Raw genomic sequence first — 22,600 nt, forward strand, 5'->3', positions numbered from 1 at the left:
GTTGTCCTTTTACATAGTCTTGAAATGGATGTCCCATTTTACCCCATCACTTGAGCGAGGCGAATATTTCAATAACTCCGGTAAATTTTATTTACCTTTGTTGCCAAACATTTTTCTTAACAAAGTCTCTGATTTTCTTAGTCTAAGCAGTGGCGGATTCAACAGGGCGGCTGATGAGCAGTTGCCGTTTAGGCCCCTGCACAGAAGGCCCCGCAGGGCCCCATGACCAACAAAATTATGATTACGTATAAGTATTCAAACACTACATTTTTTCATACTACTATACTTGGCCCGTTTTTAGTAAATTACCTTTTCATTTTCCCGAAAAATGGGCCCCTGCCCAGAAGGCCTTTTGGGCCCTATCTTCAAAAAAAAATTATCATTTTAACCAAGCACTATATTGTTTTCTGTACTACTACACTTAGCCCGCTTTTAGTGAACTACCTCTTCATTTCCTTCCAAAAATGGGCCCCTCACAACGTTCGCCACCTGGGCCTTTTTTTCTTAAATCCGCCACTGAGTCTAAGGTCCACTTAAGATTCCTACTGAAGTCCCGTGTCTTTTTTTCTTCCGATTTTATATTATCACACAAATAATGAGTATAGAAAAATTAGCTGTATGAAGTACGCGCTAATTTCTCATGGGAATGAATGCCAAGTGGGAGTATTAGAAAGTAGTATTATCTATTTTTATAACTATTTATTTAGTTGTAAGTTTGACGGATGACTGCGTATTGTTCGTGAATGATCCATTTTATTTTTGTATTATATTCATTCTACATATTATCCTTCTATCGCATTATGATTATGTTATATGCTTATATCAGCGAATATATTTAATAACATTATGTATTTACATAATAAAAATTAAATGTATATATACTAATTGGTATATATAAACTTATGAATTGAATATTTATAGGGTGGTCCGATAACTTCGTTATGTTTTTTTTCGAAGGATCTGTCACAAACAGAAATGTCTATGAACTTTTTGGAAATTTCATCAGCTAAAACGCTTTTCCATAATACATTTACCAAAAATTTTAATCTTCTAGCAGGATTAAAAATTATACTCTACGATTAATCCAGGCACCATCTAGATCTAATCTAATTGGAAGTAAAAATCATACTAATAAATCAAACAAATCCATTACCCTCTCCTGTTTACGCAGGAGTAGTTTTATTTGCATTTTAAGAACACCATACTTATCCGATGCTAATGGATTTATGTGTACCTACGCTGCGAATCGAAAACCAGTAGAGGGGGATCGATACCTCGTATAAAAAGGAATTTCCGAGCGACGTATTTTTAGATTAAACAGATGCCACAACCTTGAGCGTATAGAAGTTGATCTAAAAATAAGTGACTAATCGCAAATGTTTATTTAATAATGGGAAATCGATTCATCGACGCGCAACGGTATAAGTGCAAATACCGTTTCAAGAATGTGGTAAGCAAACTGTCTTCTTTTCTCACGAAACCAAAATAACAATCTTGTTTTTCTGGTGTAGACGGCTACTTCTTTACCAAAGAAGGAAGAGGGAGGAACTTTGGTTCCTTAAACTGTTTTGAAAAGCTGACATAAAACTTCGTTCAACTTAAAAGGAAGCAAATAGATTAAATTTGATAAAGCAACAAATAAGAATAATAATTTATCTTGGTTCAGTTTAGTTTAACCCTTCGTTGACACCCTGGGTGCGAGCCACCCATAAGTTGACTTTGACGCTCTGTATCTTCTACATAACCTAGAATTTCAGATTAGTGGCGCCATCTAGTGCCATCTAGGATCACCCACGTGCGTCGAAGTCGTTAGTTTTGGGTGGTGAAAAAAGTGTTGTGCTCTCGGCTGTTTTCGCTCGTATTTATCGTAGGTATACCTTAGAATGATAGTAATCCCTGATAGCCATCTGCCTGCAGTCTGCCGGCAGATTGACAGCAGGGTCTGCCAGGAGAGTGCAGGATCTGCCGGCAGCTGCGATGCAGCCTACGTCCGCATTCAGCTACGGTTCTGCCGGCAGGGTCTGCTTGTCAGGGTCTGCCGGCAGATCGACGGCAGATCGACGGCAGGTCCTGCTGCTCGCCTGACACATCCAACAGCGCCATCTGAAGGCCACAATTGCCAAAGAATTTCCTACGCGTGACGTCACATGGACTTATTTCAAAAAGTATTTATTCTTTCTTTAATAATATACAGGATCAGTGATTACAATTGTTACAAAATAATATAAGCGCATATAAATCCAAAGAGGGACTTTCAACATTTACATTTACAAATCCACGTCCCGTAACCACTGGTACCTAGTAGGGGCGATATCAGGAAATTTCATTCAGTATTTTCCACTTCTTTTTTGTGTAGAATCACCATGTTCCGCGTTGTGTTAGCGCTGAAAACAAATACAATATTAGCATAAAATTAAACGTAACGTATGAATAAACAGAATACATGCGATACTTACTTCAGCTCCATCTCCACACAGTACACAATCTAGGCGATCATGCATGCTCCTGCGAACATTAAAATTTATAAGAAAATATGTCTTAAATTATTATCTACTAAACAAGACGCTGAACATTCGCACTTCGCGCATAACCCTACTTTTCTGTCTTCTAGATAATGCGAATCTCGATGTCCGCGACGTAGATAATTAGAAATTATTCAATTCCATAATTACGTTTGCCTTCTGGATACGCCGAGATGATTTGTTTGAATATTGATGGATGAGATTACTTAGAATATTCTTTGAGCGTACGTCTTCAAGCACAACGGGCAACGGGTGCCACTTCCAGTTTTCGAGGTCTGAGGTGGCAGTCACTGGCGGTGGCAGTCAGTGCCGGCAAAATCGAAGAATATTCCAAGTAATTTCATCCATCAACATCCAGACAAAGCATCTCGTCGTATCCAGAAGGCAAACGTAATTATGGAATTGAATAATTTCTAATTATCTACGTCGCGGACATCGAGATTCGCATTATCTAGAAGACAGAAAAGTAGGGTTATGCGCGAAGTGCGAATGTTCAGCGTCTTGTTTAGTAGATAATAATTTAAGACATATTTTCTTATAAATTTTAATGTTCGCAGGAGCATGTATGATCGCCTAGACTGTGTACTGTGTGGAGATGGAGCTGAAGTAAGTATCGCATGTATTCTGTTTATTCATACGTTACGTTTAATTTTATGCTAATATTGTATTTGTTTTCAGCGCTAACACAACGCGGAACATGGTGATTCTACACAAAAAAGAAGTGGAAAATACTGAATGAAATTTCCTGATATCGCCCCTACTAGGTACCAGTGGTTACGGGACGTGGATTTGTCAATGTAAATGTTGAAAGTCCCTCTTTGGATTTATATGCGCTTATATTATTTTGTAACAATTGTAATCACTGATCCTGTATATTATTAAAGAAAGAATAAATACTTTTTGAAATAAGTCCATGTGACGTCACGCGTAGGAAATTCTTTGGCAATTGTGGCCTTCAGATGGCGCTGTTGGATGTGTCAGGCGAGCAGCAGGACCTGCCGTCGATCTGCCGTCGATCTGCCGGCAGACCCTGACAAGCAGACCCTGCCGGCAGAACCGTAGCTGGATGCGGACGTAGGCTGCGCCGCAGCTGCCGGCAGATCCTGCCGCCCGATCTGGTTATCAGGGAATTATGTATTACATTAATTGCGTATTATGTAATACGTATCACAATACACAGCACCATGGCTTACAATTTGCGCTCTCGTACGGTCGTACAGGTTATTGTACAAAACGATGAAGAAGAGGAATATGGCGGTGCAACGTCGGATGCGGAAGAGAACCATGTATCTGAACATTCAGATGAAGATTATGAAACAGAGGATTCCAACGACGAGGACACAGAAACGGCGACTCCAGAACAGCGAGTCGTAGAATCATGCCCACGTGGTAGAGCTGTTTCCATTTTACGAGGAAAAAATGGATTTGCTTGGAATACATGGTTTCGAACTGGAACTTCAGGAAGAAACATTCACAAACAAGAAGATGAAATTGTGCCTGGTCCTAAAGATGAAGCGACAAATTGCAATGCGCCGATCGAATTTTGGAAAATACTTTTGAATGAAGACATGCTGAAAATTATAGTCGGGAAAACCAATAACAAAATTGATGTACAAAATATTCTGGATTGACTTCAGATACTCCGAACACGGACGATGAAAGATGCAAGTTCGACGAGCAACAGCGATGCACACTTTGCAGTTATAAAAATGACCGCAAAACAAAAATGCAATGCTCATTGTGCAGCATACCTATGTGTGACCTTCATCGCCTTTATTTATGTATTAGATGCGGTGGATTGGAGTAAAATCAATAAATTTGTTTATAACTTCTCAGAAAAGTACAATGTTTAATCATTTTCTTTCATTTCTTTCATTTCTTGCACAGAAATAAAACGTTTATATGAATATCTCTGTTTCTTCAATTACCGAAATAGCTTACCTTCTATATGCAAAATAAATACCCTTTTCCCGAAGCTGACTTACAAGCTATTTTTTTCCACAAAACATTGTATCTAAACAACAACTCTGTAGATGTATAGCTTGTAATATTGAAGTTTGTAACAGTTACAATTTTTTGAAGATTTCCTTCGTTTTTTCTCGACATATGGAAATCTAGAATTTTTTTACAAAAACTGTGATAAAATTTAAATCGAACAACTATTGGAATACATTCTAGAGACCTTGAAATTGACCCATGATTTTTTTCATAACGATTGAATTCTTTACATACGAATGGCAGTCGTTCAAAAAATTGTTGTGGGTGTAAACCACCCAGTGTGACAAAGTTGATCGAAAAAGGAGGTGTGTCAACGAAGGGTTAATATACCCTATTTGAGGCACAAAGGGCTCTTTTAGATGAGAGAACAGATGGCGCAAATTGATATCCAAGATGTAGTGACTTAAGTTACTGTTCACATCAATAATTTTGAATCACACATTTACTGTTTTTCCTTTTAAGGTATTTCCTGAATATTCTACTAAATTCAATTCATCAAAATTAATTTCGAATACAAGGAACCTTTGTACAAAGTTTAAAATCGATTTACCACATAGTTACCGAGAAATTGTTAACTAAAGTTGATGCATTTTAACACAGTGGCATAGGGCAGAGTCGGAAAAAGGGGGTTATAGTTTCAGGTTTTCTTCTGAAACCGGAAAACTATATTCAATAAGTATACCAAAATTGGCACAAATGTACATCGAAATGTCACGAAATGAATTTATTAATTTCTGCGAAACTGACCACATGGTTTCTTCGTAAATGCCCATAAAAAATAGGTTTACGTGCAAATATTGTAGAAATTCCGTAGAGCAGTCAACGTGGCAACGTCGCACAATCGATGTGTACAGATATTTAAATAGCGAACGACGATTTAAATTCATATGAACATTTTTTCTGACATTTTGGTTATTAAAGACGCTCCGAATGTATGCGACGTTGTCAAATCTGCTGCTCCACTTCACTACGCTAACCAATATAATATTTTATTTTCGTATTACAATTATTTATATTAACATTGAACTTTTTAAAATATATATACGCGATGCTAAAAATTATTATTATTATTTCTATAGTATCATACTACTTTATATTTATCGTTTATTACCCAACTCTAATTTGACTAACACAGTAGGTTAGGAATTACCTTAACCCGCGGCTGATTAATGCAGGGTCCATTTTGACCATTGTTACATGTCAAAATAGATATGTATTCCACGTTACCAGTAATACTTCTCGAAAAAAATATGAATTTTAGATCACAACAAGGTCAGAGTATAGGTAATATACCTAAATCTTATTCTGGAGTGTGTATGAATAAAATTATAAGACAAAATTGCACCCTGAATCCAAAGAACGCACAGTGTTCGATGTAATGTACAAAAGTCAAGAATCTGAAGTGTTCGATCCACAAATTCTTGTATCTTAAAATGTTAAGAAATGAACGTAGGTTTTAATGCTACCCATAACTTTTGCTGAATTTACCAATTTGTTGTAAAAAATGACACTAGAAATTTATTCCAAATCTCGGTGCATTTTTTCAAACACGTGCCATTGGCGGAATGTTTATGCTTTTTATTTGATTTTCATAAGTTGTGTTTAATACTGTCATACTTTCAAAACTGCCATGTCAGTTTGTTACAATACTAACTTTTTATGTTAAATGTTAATCAACTTCAAGGGGACTTTTTAAAAAAGTACCAAAAAGTACCTCCGTGATTTTTTGTATATTAATTTAGGGAACATTAAACTTTATATTAACGTCAATTTCAACTGCCCGAATTCGCCCGAAATAGAAAAAAGTCAAAATCATTATTAAGACGTTGACCGCTGAGACGCGTGCTGTGCCCGCCGCGTAGCGTAGGATTATATGAAAACAACAAACTGGAAATTTGTTAGGTTCTTAAAAACCTTGTTTATGGGCCCTGTTTCGTGTAGAGCAGATACTTAGACACGTGATTTGAAGCTCTTCCCTATCTGTTTTGTGATTTCCTCATTCTCGATGTTATATACTATGTTCAACGTGTACTTTACAAAATCATCAATTTTCTGGGAATACGTTACTATCATATGTACTAGGGCGGAGCGAAAAATTTAAATTTGAATTTTCAGTTGGCCTGGATGCGGGATAGTTGTCTTTTGATTAACCAAACACAACTGTAAAAATTTTTTGGAAAAATATTCATGTCCGCAGGTTCCTTTTTCTCCTAAAAATGATTATATGATTATATGATTATATGATTATATGATTATATGATTATATGATTATATGATTATATGATTATATGATTATATGATTATATGATTATATGATTATATGATTATATGATTATATGATTATATGATTATATGATTATATGATTATATGATTATATGATTATATGATTATATGATTATATGATTATATGATTATATGATTATATGATTATATGATTATACGATTGTACGATTGTATGATTGTACGATTGTATGATTATATGATTGTATGATTGTATGATTGTATGATTGTATGATTGTATGATTGTATGATTGTATGATTATATGATAATATGATTATATGATTATATGATTATATGATCATTTTTAGGAGAAAAAGGAACCTGAAGACATGAATATTTTTCCAAACCTTTTTTACAGTTGTGTTTGGTTAATCAAAAGACAACTATCCCGCACCCAGGCCAACTGAAAATTAAAATTTAAATTTTCGCCTATATAGTATCGCGCTGCCCTAATATGTACTTATACATACTTGTAGTTGTACAATAATTGGATGATGAGGACTCCCAACATAAATCAGAAAAACGACGTAATTGTTATAATTCGTGTTATGAAAGTTGAGGGAAAGCAGTTGTTGAATTTGCAACCGGTAAATATTCTATCAACGACGCGGAAACATCTGCGAATGACATTTCGTATGTAATAAAAGCAATATTACCTGCTGGGCCTTATTACTCGCACTTGCTTTACGTGCATTAAAAAAAAATAAAAAATTTGTAACATCAAAGATGTATAAAAAAAGTCCTTTTATAAACAAACATGAAATTTAGTCTCAAAAATTTGACTGCAGAGAGAAGTTATTAACTTTTGTCCATTTCCATATAACCATCGAACACTGTGGAACGGTCAAACTATCCGCCATCCAAGAGTTAACCTGCCATTTCATCATATTTAAAACTTTAAGTAAAATCAAACTAAAATCGCATTTAGCACTTCAAAGTATCGAACAAGTAAGGACCTTCTCACGCGAGACGCATACTGCCCGCAATTACATACTTCCCACCTTAATTCATTCTATTTAAAATATTACTATTTTTGCCAATACATCCGAAAGAACAGTCACGAGTCACAGAACCGTTCCGTACGAAAAGGCCATAACTTTGTAAACACGCTATATTTTAGTCCCTAAGCCTATAGTCAGAAATGATAATCCATCGGGCACTACAAAATTGATCAACATAATTTTACCCAAATATATCGTGGAAAAACACCAATTCACAGAACTGAGACACTAATTGTCCATATTCTTATGGATTATCATCGGCTATTATTAAAGTATATGAAATCGATAACGAGCTCTGAAAATACTATGTAGCCTCTTTAGAAGTAACCAAGTGTTACGGAATATAACACCTCATCAATATTCACATTGCCATTACTATTACGTGAATGAAGTAGTTTGAATAAATTTAATACTTTCAACAACACTGACTACTTCCCGGTATCCTTACCTTTATCATTAGTTCCATAATCCTATGGTACGTTTCTACACACTTAACAGATTTTGCGAGGTTACTCGTGTAACAATACACGCACGAGTGACTAGTTTGTCGCGATTACTTGTTCATCCCTTGCAGGCTGGGAAATAAATCAAAAGCGAGGCGCAAATACTCTGATAGGATTCGCGAAATTATTCCACATTATGTAACTGAAAACAGCTGACAGAGTCGCATATCATTATCGAGCACATTATGTATACCGCAAAATTAAATACCGTGGCAAAAAATCTGTCGTCAGATTTAATACAGAATAAGTGAATCGACGTGGCGTCAGGGCCGTGATAAGACATGTGAAATACCCTTATCACCTCTACAGATTTCCTTCGCGATTATTATTAAAATCTTATCGAGTTAAAGCACATGGAAGTTCAATTAATACGTAAAAAAATACGTTCACGTGTCATCTGATTATAAGGTAAACGTTAATTTACAGGCTGGAGTACTACTTTAACCCGGCAGGAGGCGCACCCCATATTGTAACACAGATTGCCGCTACCGGGTGAAAAATACCCAAAATTGAAACTTAAAAAACCACGGTTTCAGAATATTTTTTTTTAATTTTGTAACTTTTATGTTAAAGTACAGTGCTTTAAGAATCAAACAAAATTTATGAAATATTTTAAAATCTTTATTAATGTTCCTAAAAAAATTGTAATATAAGTTCAAACAGTCTTCATTTTTTCGCAACTAGCGCCTCTGTGGTAAATTTTACCCACTAGCGCCTCCTGCCGAGTTAAAGATGAAGTAGCTGCTGTGTTTCAACCAGGGAGTCGAGACCGAAATAATTTCGGTTACGGTCACGGTCACGGTCAGTGAGCCCACCGAAATGGTGTTTACAGTCGTCGCAACCGGAATTCGCGAGCGACAATCGGTCAAGAGTTTCCTATCCACCGGAATTCGAGAGAGAATTCCTCTGAGAATTTCGGTCAACCGAAATTCGTGAGAGGTTGCAATACGGCCAGCTGAAATTCTTGAGAGATAGAACCAGGGGGTGGGAACTAAGATATAAACTTCCGGAATAGGGTTTTAGACCGGAAGCAGCAGGCTTTCTTAATTTAGATGGCGTTAGTGTCGCGGTATAGTTGTGTCTGTTTCTGTACGTACTCGTTGGCTTGGCTGAGGGCTACGCACACTTATTGCTAACGTTTCACGAAGCTCTTCGCCAGCCATTTGCAGCCATTGGCAGCTATTGACAAGCATTAACAAGCATCAACAAGCATTCACTTTTTTTTTTAAGTTTTTAGGTCCAGTGTTATCATTCAGAATATTCTGAAGTATAAAAATAATAGTATTTTATTATTTTAAAATGAATGTACTTAAGGGATCATGCTCAGTCAGGAGCCCGAAGAAAGGGTGGTCTTTGGAAATTTTTTACTCAAAAGCTATAACAAATTTCTCAAAAAATCTTTTTTCCTTGTAAGGATTGCATCTAGTACCGTGCATCGTAATTTTTTTATTTAAAAATATTTATCAATAACTGAGTTATTGTCCATCACTCCAAGGTTTTCTAAAAAATGGATTCTGCGGTGACCACTGCTGCTTGAAAGTCGAGCATCTAAAGTAAAAAATTCAAAAGAATTTACTTATTATGTTATATTATCTAGTATTTGAGCGAAGGATTTTTCGCAATATTGATTTGGGGAGAAATGGCTGATGTTTAAAGTAAAAGTTTCAAATTTTATCATAAATCGTGCCTGATTTTCGTCAATTAAAAGAAAACTGAGTATCGGATAAAAAAATCCTTCGTTCAAATACTAGATAATATAATATAATATAATAAGTAAATTCTTTTGAATTTTTTATATTAGATTATCGACTTTCGAGCAGCAGTGGTCACCGCAGAAGCCTTTTTATTTAGAGAACCTTCGAGTGATGGACTATAACTTAGTTATTGATAAATATTTTTAAATAAAAAAATTACGTTGCACGGTACTAGATGCAATCCTTAAAAGGAAAAAAGATTTTTGAGAAATGTGTTACAGGTTTTGAGTAAAAAATTTCCAAAGACCACCCTTTTTCGGCCTCCTGACTGAGCATGATCAAAAAAAATCTGGCCAATTCTGCTTATGTATCATATATAATAAAAAAAAATCTGGCCAATTCTGCTTATGTATTATATATAACGTTGTTATGAACGAATAGCAACTGTAATGGTTGCTCCGACCAATAACAATCATTATTATAGGAACAGCAGCAATTATTTATCAGCCCGCTGAACAGTTAAAGCAAATATTATTTCAACGATCAGTTAACTAATTAAATCGAGATTTGTTAACGTTTAATTGATCGGTCTCGATGTCGGGGATTTTGTTCAAACTGAAAGATGATGTAGTCCACATGGAATTATAGGGAGTTTAAGTCATCATATTGTTGGTTTCGAAATTGTTTAAAAAAATACAGGCCGTCAAAGTTTGCAATTTTTGCCTATTTTCACGAAACCGAGCTGTACGTATGAATTTTTATTTTCAGAACTATTTATCCTATTGAAGTAATTCTTCTTTCATTTTAATCTGGAAAGTTCAGTCTATCTGAATAATATTTTTGAAACTGAGAAATCATTTTGGTAACATGACAAATTATAAACAAATTTTTATTTGCAAATTTTCTCCTCGATGGTCAGGGGTTTTCTACCTACAAAATAAGCTCCTTTTTAAGCAGGAGTTTTTAAAATTAACGTCGCAATGAGCCGTTAGAAACAGACGTGCGCTTCGTTTCAGGACTTTCAGATAAGCGAGCCCCTATGTATTACAGTTGGCTGATCGTACGACTCGCACCCCATATTACTTCAATGAGTTCTAAAAACAAAATCGACAGGCTTCGTATCCGTCTGAATGGTGTCATTTATAAGTGCGATAGAATTTTACTAACCCACTCTTCGCAAATGACACTTTTTTATAACAATCAGATTGGTAAATTATGATTCCGGGTGTTTGCTCGTTCTGGTCTCTTTTCAAACTCATAGGCCTTGCCAGCCCGTTCAATTATGGGACTACTCGTAAACAGGTGACCCTTTACTCCAAAGAACAGGGTGATCCTGGTGCCAGTGGATTTAAAGAGACGCCGCCTGGCACCCCGTGGCGAGGACAACCCCCGCAGTGACTCACCGAATTTGATGGCTTTCGACTCTCGAAGGGATTGAATTAACAATTAAGAAGTGAAAAATCTTAGTTTCGCATTTCTCATCAGATCTCTGCGAAAACTATGCCAATCGATTCCTTATGTCTCGCCGATGAATTTAACACCAAGAACGACGCAATTCGGAGCATAATGAAGGAAATCACATGAAAAATTGATTTCCGTAATTTCCATCTAACTTCGATAAAAACAGACGGATTTACGTGACATTTGGTATGGTTTTCATCGTAGAAACATAAGGAATTCATCGGTGCCAGTCTAGTGTTCCTTCTCGAGTTTTTTGAGAAATTTTATAATTGCTTATTTCTTATTTCTCGAGAAATACTATAATTTCTCGAGAAACTTAAGTCTAGGAAAGATATTATAAATCTCATTTATTTTCGTAAATAAACATCTACAATTTATAACATATCTTATTAATAACATTAGAACCTATATGAATTCCAATAGAAAATCGCAGTACAGAAGATTCGATATTATTAACTGCTGAAGGTGCTCTTAAATTCTTATTTAAAAAATTAGAAAAATTGTGTACTGAATTAAGTGCCTAATGAGTTTCTTGTGGCTACTAAAGAAGAAATATAGAAAAGAGGAGATAAGACTATTGTGTCCCGTATAAAATTTTTGCATGATCCAGACTTTCTTCCAAAAGGGTCAAAAGACGCATTTTTTTCATTTAACAGCCAAGATAGATATATATAAAACGTCAAAATATAACAGTAACAGATTTTGCCACAACAAATAAAATAGATTCGCTGACGCTACATTAGACGCATTGTACTATTTAAAAATAATCTTTAAAACCAAAAAGTAATGTTTCGCTTTGTACAAATTTTGTATTAAATAAATAAATTTACCAATTATATTTAATATCTATTTTTTCATTTACACAAGTTTTGTATAAATTAGACAGGAATAATCATTTAGTTAAAGTTTTCTTGTGTTTTTGATAAATATTATCAACATTATTCCAAAAATATAATTTTTGCAATATTTTTTTCAATTTCTCGAGAATTCTCAAGAAATATGATCTCATTTCTAATTTCTCGAGAAACAAAAAATATGGAGAAATCAGGAACACTAGGTGTCACTTCCATATCGATACGATACAGAATAAAGAATGCAGTTTTTCTGAAACAGGCATGAATCCTTGGCCGACGCAGAGATTCGAGGTCGGCGCCCCGCAGTCGAGGGTGAAATATTTATTTCAGTGTATTAAAAAATTCTTTATTCTTCACGGTATCGATATAGAAGTTACACCAATGGATTCCTGGCGTTCTGCCGATTAAAACCGTACCAAATGTCATACAAATTTGTCTACCTTTACACGAGCAATACAAAACAGAAAATAATTGGCATTTCTTTACCGCACTCTCTTTTAGTGAGCAGGGAAAGGGTTAACACAACACACCACTAAGTGATTTTTTAGCAAATAATACCGTTAAGCAACTAGTTCTTGATCAGGCACTAATTTTTTATCAGTTCATGAAATAAATCGTTCTTTTAAGTTTATGTCAATAAATAATTGTTTGAAACAATTGCTGACATAAAAATTGATAATTCAAAAATATATGTGTTGTATATGAAAGCTGTTACAATTGTTAGTTTTCGTGAAAAGAAATGTTTAAGGTAGCCCACTTGAAGGAAGCCCCTGTTGATCTCTTACTGTTTGATGTAACAGATCACCACCGATATCAAAGTCAATCTCTTTGCTGGTTGTTGCGGTATTATAGGTTATTTTCATACATTTTGCTTATAATAGTTTACTTTACAATGTAGTGCAAGAATTTTAGTATTATATGTATCACTTTGCTTGAAAAGTCAGTGATCATTATTTAGTTCCAATTTTTTCTTGTGGAACTAATTTTTGATCACCTGAATAAAAAATAGGTTTGGACATTATAAAATTATAAAAAGATTAAATTTAGATGGTATAATACTAAAAATAAGTTTATTTGGTACTTTTTTTTTAATTAGTATGGCTTTCTGATCAAATATTAGTACCTTAACCGATAAGAAATTAGTTCCCATGTATTTTAGATGATCAAAAACAAGTTCCTCACCTGATGAAAAAATTAGTTCCCATGTATTTTAGATGATCAAAAACTAGTTCCTCATCTGATCAAAAATTAGTTCCCATGTATTTTAGATGATCAAAACCTAGTTCCTAGTCACCTTATTATTCCATACCACATAAATAATTAAATTACATTTACTTTCAACATTTTTAAATTTTTCCTTAAAATTTAAACACTAATTCATCTTTCAGTATAAAAAAGTCTATGGTTTAAAGTTTTATTAGGTTAAAAATAAATATAAAAGCCGAAAGCCCTGTAAACTGATCAAAAACTAGTTCCTTAACGGCACTCGAAATAAAATATCATTTATTAATATTTATTCCCCATTGAATGTACGTGTTATTTTGTATTATGCCGGCTACTGCGATTTCTAAATATCACGACTAGCAATACGTTCCAATAACGGTGATGATAATCATTAAAAAGGAGTACACAGTGCATAGATACATAAAATAGAGGTGGTTGACGATGCTAACTCTATAACAGCACTATTAATAATAGTAACAAGATTTAAAAACACTTCCAGCTTTTCGCATGAAAATCGTAATAAAACACTTTCAATATTTCCTTCAAGGTGTCCAGGATAGTAGGGGTAGAGCAGAGCTTATATGTTCTTAGTTTTGCAGGTCCCCTTACCGCCCAAGTGGAGCTTTTCTCCAACCCCATGGTGCAAACGCGATCATTTTCGGAAATAGGAAGGACAGACTGGACTTACCCATTGATGATGGAAGAGGATTCATCACTGTTAGATGGTCCTGACACGTGGACTTTCGGTACGTTGAGAACATCCACTTGTCCTTGACCATGACCATGACCCACTTGCTGCTGCTGATGGCCGTGAGATGTCGAGTATTCATCGCTGTCGCTACTCTGCGGAGGCTCAGTACCTACTCCGCCACGAGGTCTAAAACAATAGAAATATATGTTAGCTGACAGGGGTACACTCTCGACGTAGTGAAACATATAATTACTTAGTCTTGTTCGTACAACAGCCTTTTCTCATAAATATGTTTTTGCGCAACGCTGCTACATAATCTCCGTGCACTTTATCGATCAGAATTTATCGAGCGGTGGGACTTAATTACAAACACGTGAATCCGCTGCGCTGATAACGTCTTCTTAACCCACGTTGTTTCAATGCGAAGACGACGCTACGTGATTTTCGTAATTACTTACATAGTTGATCGAATTTTGTACTGAACACATTTTCACCGGGAATATTTAATGACCCGGCGGGAGGCGCACCCCATATTGTAACACAGGTTGCCGCTACCGGGTCAAAAATACCAAAAATTAAAACGTAAAAAATCACGGTTTCAGAATATTTTTTTTTAACTTTGTGTATTTTCGTGTTGAAGTACAGTGTTTTAAGAATCAAACAAAATTTATGAAATGTCTTAAGATCCTTCTTAAAGTTCTTTAAAAAATTTAACAAAAACTCAAACAGTATTCATATTTTCGCAACTAGCGCCTCTGCGGTAAATTTTACCCAGCACAGCCTCCCGCCGAGTTAAAGTTCAAGGGTCACTTTTAATTACAATTTGTTGGTTTGTTGATTTTAATTGCAAATTTCCGTAAACATTGTACAGAGGATAGAGAGGTTTCATAACGATTGCCATAGTCTTCGTCAGGGCCGTTCCTGGGTTTTGGCCGCCCAGGTGCAAAAACAATATTGCCGCCCTTATTAATTCAATATTCTTTAATTAAGAATTTGATATACAGTGTTTACTTTTATATCTATATATACGCATAATTTTTAACAGTTATCGTGCAAAAGAGTTTCGATTATTATTCTTATTAATCAAAGCTTTACAAATAATAAACGGCCCACGACCGCCCTTATTAATTCACTATTCTTTAATTAAGAATTTGATATGCAGTGTTTACTTTTATATCTATATATACGCATAATTTTAAACAGTTATCATGCAAAAGATTTTCAATTATTATTCTTATTAGTCAAAGCTTTAAACATAATAAACGGCCCACGACCGCCCTTATTATTTCACTATTCTTTAATTAAGAATTTGATATACAGTGTTTACTTTTATATCTATATATACGCATAATTTTAAACAGTTATCATGCAAAAGATTTTCAATTATTATTCTTATTAGTCAAGGCTTTAAACATAATAAACGGCCCACGACCGCCCTTATTAATTCACTATTCTTTAATTAAGAATTTGATATGCAGTGTTTACTTTATATCTATATATACGGATAATTTTAAACAGTTATCGTGCAAAAAAGTTTCGATTATTATTCTCATTAGTCAAAGCTTTAAACATAATAAACGGCCCACGACCGCCCTTATTAATTCACTATTCTTGAATTAAAAATTTGATATGCAGTGTTTACTTTTATATCTATATATACGCATAATTTTAAACAATTATTGTGCAAAAGATTTTCGATTATTATTCTTATTAGTCAAAGCTTCACAAATAATAAACGGCCCGCGGCCGCCCTTAAGTTTGGCCGCCCAGGTGCGGGGGCACCTTCTGCACCCCCGCCAGAAACGGCCCTGGTCTTCGTGTGATGAGCACGTATGTACGTACACCCGGAATGATATTCCCGTGAGAATTGAAGCAGGACTGAAAATAACGGGGCAAATAGAAGATGAAAGAAAACGTTACGAAATAACGGGTGTACAATTCAATAGGAAGCAACATTTTTCGGTAATAACGCTACCATAACCTAGACAAAACTTCCCGCGCTTCGAATCCATATCGTTTTCTACGATCCCCGAAATATGATAGGTAGGACTGGAAATACGTGAGAGGTGAAGATTTTTACCTTCTTATTCGTAAGATGATAAATCGATCTCAACATGGTAGGGCGACAATTAATCAGGACACTAAACCTGACTTTCAATGGCATTCCTGACATTCGACATACGAATAGATTATTCATAGAAGGAAGCGACCGTTACACGTTTTAGAATTCACTGACCCAGGCGAGAACGAGTTTAAAAAAGTCACACCTGCGATGAGTATTGTCGTAGCTAGCAGTCCAGTAGAGTGGCGCCACTGTCCCACGTTACTGCTATACAGTCGCATGCGAAAAAAACCACCTCGGAATTGGGTCTTCTTCCACGAAAAACCACCTCCAATTGTCGTACACTTCCCTCTTTCTAATCCACGTTTTCCGTCACACAGAGGACCTCGGCGACTTTCTTCAGAAATTCAAGCACCCCGGAAGCTCGCTCGGTCAATAAAGTCGCAGCATCCTTCTTCTCAGAAATGGACCGTAGGATCAATTAAATCCTTAACCGTGGATATTCGAATTGTCACTTATTTCCGCATAGATCCTTTCCACCCTTGTGCTCTGGATGCCGTTGGCTGTAACTTTAGCGCACTTCTCAAGACTCTTTTCTTCCAGCAGAGGCAGCTCGGATCACCCGGATGCGGCCGAGAGGGATCTGAATCACCTTCAAGGGAATGCGGAAACTGTGCAATGCCAGAGCGACGGGATGTTCCACAGAGGTTCGCAGCGAAAATACGGCAATGCGGTGCATGGAGCCTGCTGCGGTCCGCGCTCGTGCAACTCCTCGCTAGTCGACGACACTTTCGCGGATGTACAGCACCAATTGTACAGCAACATTGGATGTACGTGAACGCACACTCAGCTGTTTCGGCGCGTCTGCGCCAGTCTGCCAGCTATTGACCGAATAGCACGCTTGCTAGTTATGTATATCTGGCGAGTCTTGTGAACGCGCATACGAACGTGTGCACGCACACCAGCGCTCGCGGGATCGCGTCGCTGCACCCGCTACCCGAGAGACCACCGGCAGAGGGATCACGGTGCCGGTCAGCTGATCCTACGAATGTTGTGCTCCCCGGACTGGTCTATGCCTAATCCTTTCTTCCTCTATCTCGCACGCGAGATCCACAAGAGGACGGGCGGAACAGAGCGATCCACGTGCGCGGATCACGCGACACTGTGCAAGGTGCATGTCTTATTTTAGTACTCAGCCTGTTTCTTATAGTGAAAGTAATGGGTATAGTAAACGTCCTCATTGCAAGCCTCAGCGCCCAAATTTTTATTCTTCACTTAAAAATGGCATACCATGGTTTGGGTTAGGTTTATGCTTAAAATCGTCCGTCATCTTTGCCTTCCCATTTTTGTTAGGTTATTATAACAGCAACGCAAATTTTTATTAATTTCCACGAAGGATTAATATGTGTAATGGTACGTATGTAGGACAGGTGCCAACTCGAGGTAATTCTTTTGCAGTGTTTCTCGGTGTTTAAACGTCTACTTTTCGTAAAACTAAAGATCGAAAGTCGCACGTGAACTATAGCAGAGGAAGAATAATTAGTGAGGTTAAACATTGCAGAAGAATATTCACGTAGGATGTTGCGTACAATACTTAAAACGTGCAGGAATAAGATTGCATCAGTTGAAGAAAGAAAATGAAGAAGCAAATGTTTAATGACAACGAAAGAAGATTTACACCAATAAAGTTAATTAACAACAATTTGCTAAAATATTTTAAGCTTGTATTCCTTTGCAATTAACGTGGAAAAATTCTGAAATAAATGTACGTAGCCTATTTCTAATAACCAGCTCCGAATGTGTACGTATTTATTTGTAAAAATATAATTCGTATATTGATTATAAAAATGTTTCATTTATATTTTGCACATGTGGGTGTTTATGCAGTTAAGAGAAAGGGACAGAAATTTCTATGGAGACGAGAAGGCAGATGAAGAGAAATCAACGCGAAGAAAAACAGAAATGATAAGAAAATAAATGAAACAAGAACACACTTAAAAAAAGATAATGAAAAGTACTTCTACAAACAGTTAACAGAAATAGTTTCTTTTTACTATGTATTACACTTTACCGTTACATTAATAAAAATTAATTTATGATACTATTAAAGTGTTAAATAAATCATATACAGCAACTTCAAACAATAATTGGCATAATATAAGCTGCTCTATGGTAGACACAAAAAGTATAAGGGATTTCTCAGCATAATTTCATTGTAAACGTTCATATTTCGCTTAAAAATTAACCTAGTTAGCTTAAACTAGTAAAACCCAAGTTGTCAATAACACTGTCCAACAGTCATTTTGGTCGGTAAGATTCAATATCCGTTTCTTATAGATTTTTGTGCGCTGAAAACGAATCCGCAAACCGTTTGTCGCCATCACCTTCAGTTTTTGAGAAATTCGATTTTGAAAAAAAATGCAAATTTTCAACTTTGAACATCTTTTGTGTCGAAACGGTAATATTATTCTATAAACCCTCCCGAATACAACGCTATAAGTTATTATAGAATTATGAACATTTAAATATGTTTAAACAACGATCAAAGGAAAAAGAACACCCGAAATGCTCCCACTTTTGCAGATATCTTTAAATTTATTTCCAAAACTAAGGGTCCTGGAGAAAATCTGACTACTCCACGCGACGCGGCAGACATTTTTCCTTCGGATAGCATCAACAGAAGTGGTAAGACAGATTTTGTTTTCAATACAGAAGCGAAATAGTTTGGCAAAACGTGCGCCGTCGACAGTGGTAGTCAACGGCGGCGCGCGATCCACTGCTGCTCACAAGGGAAGATCTCGAAGCCGAAAATTCAGAAAATTCTGAAACTTGGTGAATATGTAGGGGATTTCCTCCTGATTACAAGGCAATTTTTGTTTACTGCCCAAATTCACTCGAAGGGGGTGAAATTAACCACCAAAAATTCGGCTATTTTCCAATTTTGTGTTATAACTCGCCAAATGTAAGAGATAGAAAAAAAGTTTCAAGACAAAAGTTACTTCTTTTAATCAGATCTATCATTTGATAAAAAAATTATTTTACAGTTCACGAGTTATAACAGAAAATCGGAAAATAACTGGATTTTCAGGGGTCAAATATACCCCCTTAGAGTGAATTTGGGCAGCAAACAAAAATTGCGTTGTGATCAGGGGGAAATCCCCTACATGTTCACAAAGTTTCAGAATTTTCTGAAGTTTCGGCTTCGGGATCTTCCCTTGTGAGCGGCAGTGGATCGCGCACCGCCGTTGACTACCACTGTCGACGCCGCACGTTTTACCAAACTATTTCGCTTCTGTATTGAAAACAAAACGTGACTTACCACTTCTGTTGGTGGTTTCCGAAAGAAAATTTTCCGCTGCATCGCGTGGAGTAGTTAAATTTTCTCCTAGACCCTTAGTTTTTAAAATATATAGCAAGATATCTGCAAAAACTGGTGCATTTCGGGTGTCCTTGTCCCATTGATCGTTGTTTAAACATATTTAAATGTTCATAGAATAATTTCACAGACCGTGCAACCGAATAACTATTATTATTTTAAACACAAAAAATGTTCAAAGTTGAAAATTTGCATTTTTTTCAAAATCGAATTTCTCGAAAACTGAGGGTGGTGGCGATAAACGGTTTGCGGATTCCTTTTCAGCGCACAAAAATCTATAAGAAGCAGCTATTGAATGTTACAGAACAAAAAAAAGTTTAATTTTGCTGGACAGTGTAATCTGTGCTCGATGCAAGCATTTTTACCTATCAGTGAAATATATTTATCCTTAATCGATCACATTCTTATCATGTAGGTACACGCGTAATAATATAATTTACCTTATACGACAAAAAAAAACAAAAGTGGAGGTCGTGTCTCCATCTAGGTACGTGTTATAACCAGAGATGTTCAAAAATTTTATTTAAATAAAATTCGAATAACGAATAAAAGTTAAAAAAAATTTCTTCATTTGTTCGTTAACCCTAGTTAACTTTATTCGACACATGACGAAGAATTTTTTTAACTTTCATTCGCTATTTGAAATTTTATTTAAATAAAAAATGTTGCCCATCTCTGGTTATAACAACCAACGAGTCCAACGACAGCATAAATCAGTTTTCTGTTTGCGATAGATTTCATGTAATGAAGATGACCTTAATTGCATCAGACGTGAAGTCGTAATTTGTATTTACACTGTGCGCCAAGATATGGCCGAGATTGCTGTGACAACTCAAACCCAACTGATTTTTTTCCAAATATTCATTACCTACTCTTTATTCAAAATAGTCCCCCTACGTGCCAAAATATACATCGTTGGCAGCTGTTCAAGAATGAATCAAAAGATTGAGCAAATTCATCGACTGGTATAATCTGTAGAGTACACGTCACAGCCTCTTGAATGGGGTCTATGTCGTTAAAGTAACATCCTTTCAGTGGCATTGTGAGTTTCGGGAACAGAAAGAAGTCGCGTGGTTCCGAATCTAGCGAATAAGGCGGTTAATTGAACACGGTGACTTATTTTCATGTGAAAAAATCACACACATTTTTGAAGCGTTGGATGCATTGTCGTGCAGCAAAAGACCAGCCTCCTCACACGCGGTATTCTGGTCGCGCATGGATCATTTATTATCCATTTATTTATCAACTTTTTTACCATTTTGAATGATTTTAGGCGTGTAAGCCGCCTTCGACTGATCCCCGGCCCTCGCTAAATTGTTTATGCCAATCAAAAGCAGGTGTTCTTGATAAACACTCATCACTAGAAACTGTCTGCCACATTTTGTATGATTTTGCGGTGGTCCTACTGCGTTGCTTGCATGAAATTTAATAATAATCACTCTTTTGACACCGAATTTTTTAGACTGCAACGCCCACTATCATAACATAATAATGCGTCATTATTTATAGTTCAAAGTCGTTTTGTTTATAGAGGAGGGACATAGATTTAAAACGACATACAGCGCCATCAGATGGGGGGATGTATAACAAATTTACAGTAATGATGATCATATCTTGGGGCACTGTGTATACAATATATTTTTAGCGGATGTCATGTCAAGTTCAACAACATAAGACACAGTAATTAACGCAAGGTCAGAAATAAAAGACAAAAGAATATGCAGTGCATATACAGGCCCCACCTGAAGCAGGCCACCTAATCATTTCCTCTAATTGCGGCGCCACGAAAAATGTTTCAAACGTATTTTGAATAGTTTCAAGACAATGTTATGCAGTCTACCTATAATATACCTAACTAGCTTTACTAAGGTAAATGTCCCAATACCTGGACATTTAAGGTACGGGGGAAACGCGATTGAGAATTTTGCAGTTATACAAGTCGATTTATATAAAAACAATTTTGCAATTACGTGGGGCACTGCGTGTACTTTATCATTTAAAATAAAACCAATGTGTAATTGAATTGAATAATTTTGTAAAATATTGAAAATTCATAGTCCTTACAATGGCCCAATTCCTGGACAGCTTAAGGGGTCATGCTCAGTCAGTAGGCCGAAAAGAGGGTAGTCTTTGGAAATTTTTTACTCGAAAGCTATAACACATTTCTCAAAAAATCTTTTTTTCTTTTAAGGATTGCATCTAGTACCGTGCATCGTAATTTTTTTATTTAAAAATATTTAACAATAACCGAGTTATTGTCCATCACTCGAAGATTCTTTTTAAAAAAGGCTTCTGCGGTGACCACTGCTGCTCGAAAGTCGATCATCTAAAATAAAAAATTCAAAAGAATTTACTTATTATATTATATTATCTAGTATTTGAACGAAGGTTTTTTTTATCCGAAGCTTAGTTTTCTTTTAATTCACGAAAATCAGGCACGATTTATGATAAAAATTGTAACATCAGCCATTCTTTCCCAAATCAATATTTCGAAAAAACCTTCGTTGAAATACTAGACAATACAATATAATAATTAATTTCTTTTGAATTTTTTACTTTAGATGATCGACTTTCGAGCAGCAGTGGTCACCGCAGAAGCCTTTTTTAAAAAGAATCTTCGAGTGATAGACAATAACTCAGTTATTGATAAATATTTTTAAATAACAAAATTACGATGCACGGTACTAGATGCAATCCTTAAAAGGAAAAAAGATTTTTTCCGAAATGTGTTAAAGCTTTTGAGTAAAAAATTTCCAAAGACCCCCCTTTTTTTCGGCCTCCTGACTGAGCATGACCCCTCAACTAGTGTGTCCCGCTGTCCCGATTTTAGTGTCCCATAACCTGGACACATGATGAAACATCAGCAATTTGGATGTTTTCTAGGGAAATTAAATAAAAAAAAATAACACAATAGTTTTTCCTGTTGGCATAT

At 35.8% G+C, this 22,600-nt stretch overlaps 1 protein-coding gene and 3 long non-coding RNA genes across 9 annotated transcripts in view; 2 read left to right on the top strand and 2 right to left on the bottom strand.

The window, feature by feature from the left end:
* The window catches only part of LOC143366995 (uncharacterized), a 253,347-nt gene that overhangs the window by 182,684 nt on the left and 48,063 nt on the right, over window positions 1-22,600 (bottom strand). For all 6 annotated transcript variants that reach the window (XM_076808566.1, XM_076808562.1, XM_076808563.1 and 3 more), the window contains one exon: window positions 14,228-14,416. In XM_076808566.1, coding sequence (XP_076664681.1) covers window positions 14,228-14,416 — 189 coding nt within the window. The remainder of the gene's footprint in view (window positions 1-14,227; window positions 14,417-22,600) is intronic.
* Window positions 1,536-22,600, top strand: part of LOC143367117 (uncharacterized) — a 136,665-nt gene continuing 115,600 nt past the window's right edge. The window contains exons 1-2 of the long non-coding RNA XR_013084982.1: window positions 1,536-1,670; window positions 4,840-5,344. This is a non-coding gene — a long non-coding RNA (uncharacterized LOC143367117). The remainder of the gene's footprint in view (window positions 1,671-4,839; window positions 5,345-22,600) is intronic.
* LOC143367126 (uncharacterized) lies at window positions 2,236-2,787 on the bottom strand. Its single transcript, XR_013084991.1, has 3 exons — window positions 2,673-2,787; window positions 2,457-2,505; window positions 2,236-2,384 (listed from the first exon to the last, which is right to left on the bottom strand). It is a non-coding gene; the product is annotated as an uncharacterized LOC143367126 (long non-coding RNA).
* LOC143367069 (uncharacterized) lies at window positions 2,617-3,219 on the top strand. The gene is made up of 3 exons (XR_013084893.1): window positions 2,617-2,912; window positions 3,080-3,128; window positions 3,201-3,219. It is a non-coding gene; the product is annotated as an uncharacterized LOC143367069 (long non-coding RNA).

This window comes from Andrena cerasifolii, chromosome 3 (genome assembly GCF_050908995.1).
Source record: "Andrena cerasifolii isolate SP2316 chromosome 3, iyAndCera1_principal, whole genome shotgun sequence".
Lineage (NCBI taxonomy): Eukaryota > Metazoa > Arthropoda > Insecta > Hymenoptera > Andrenidae > Andrena > Andrena cerasifolii.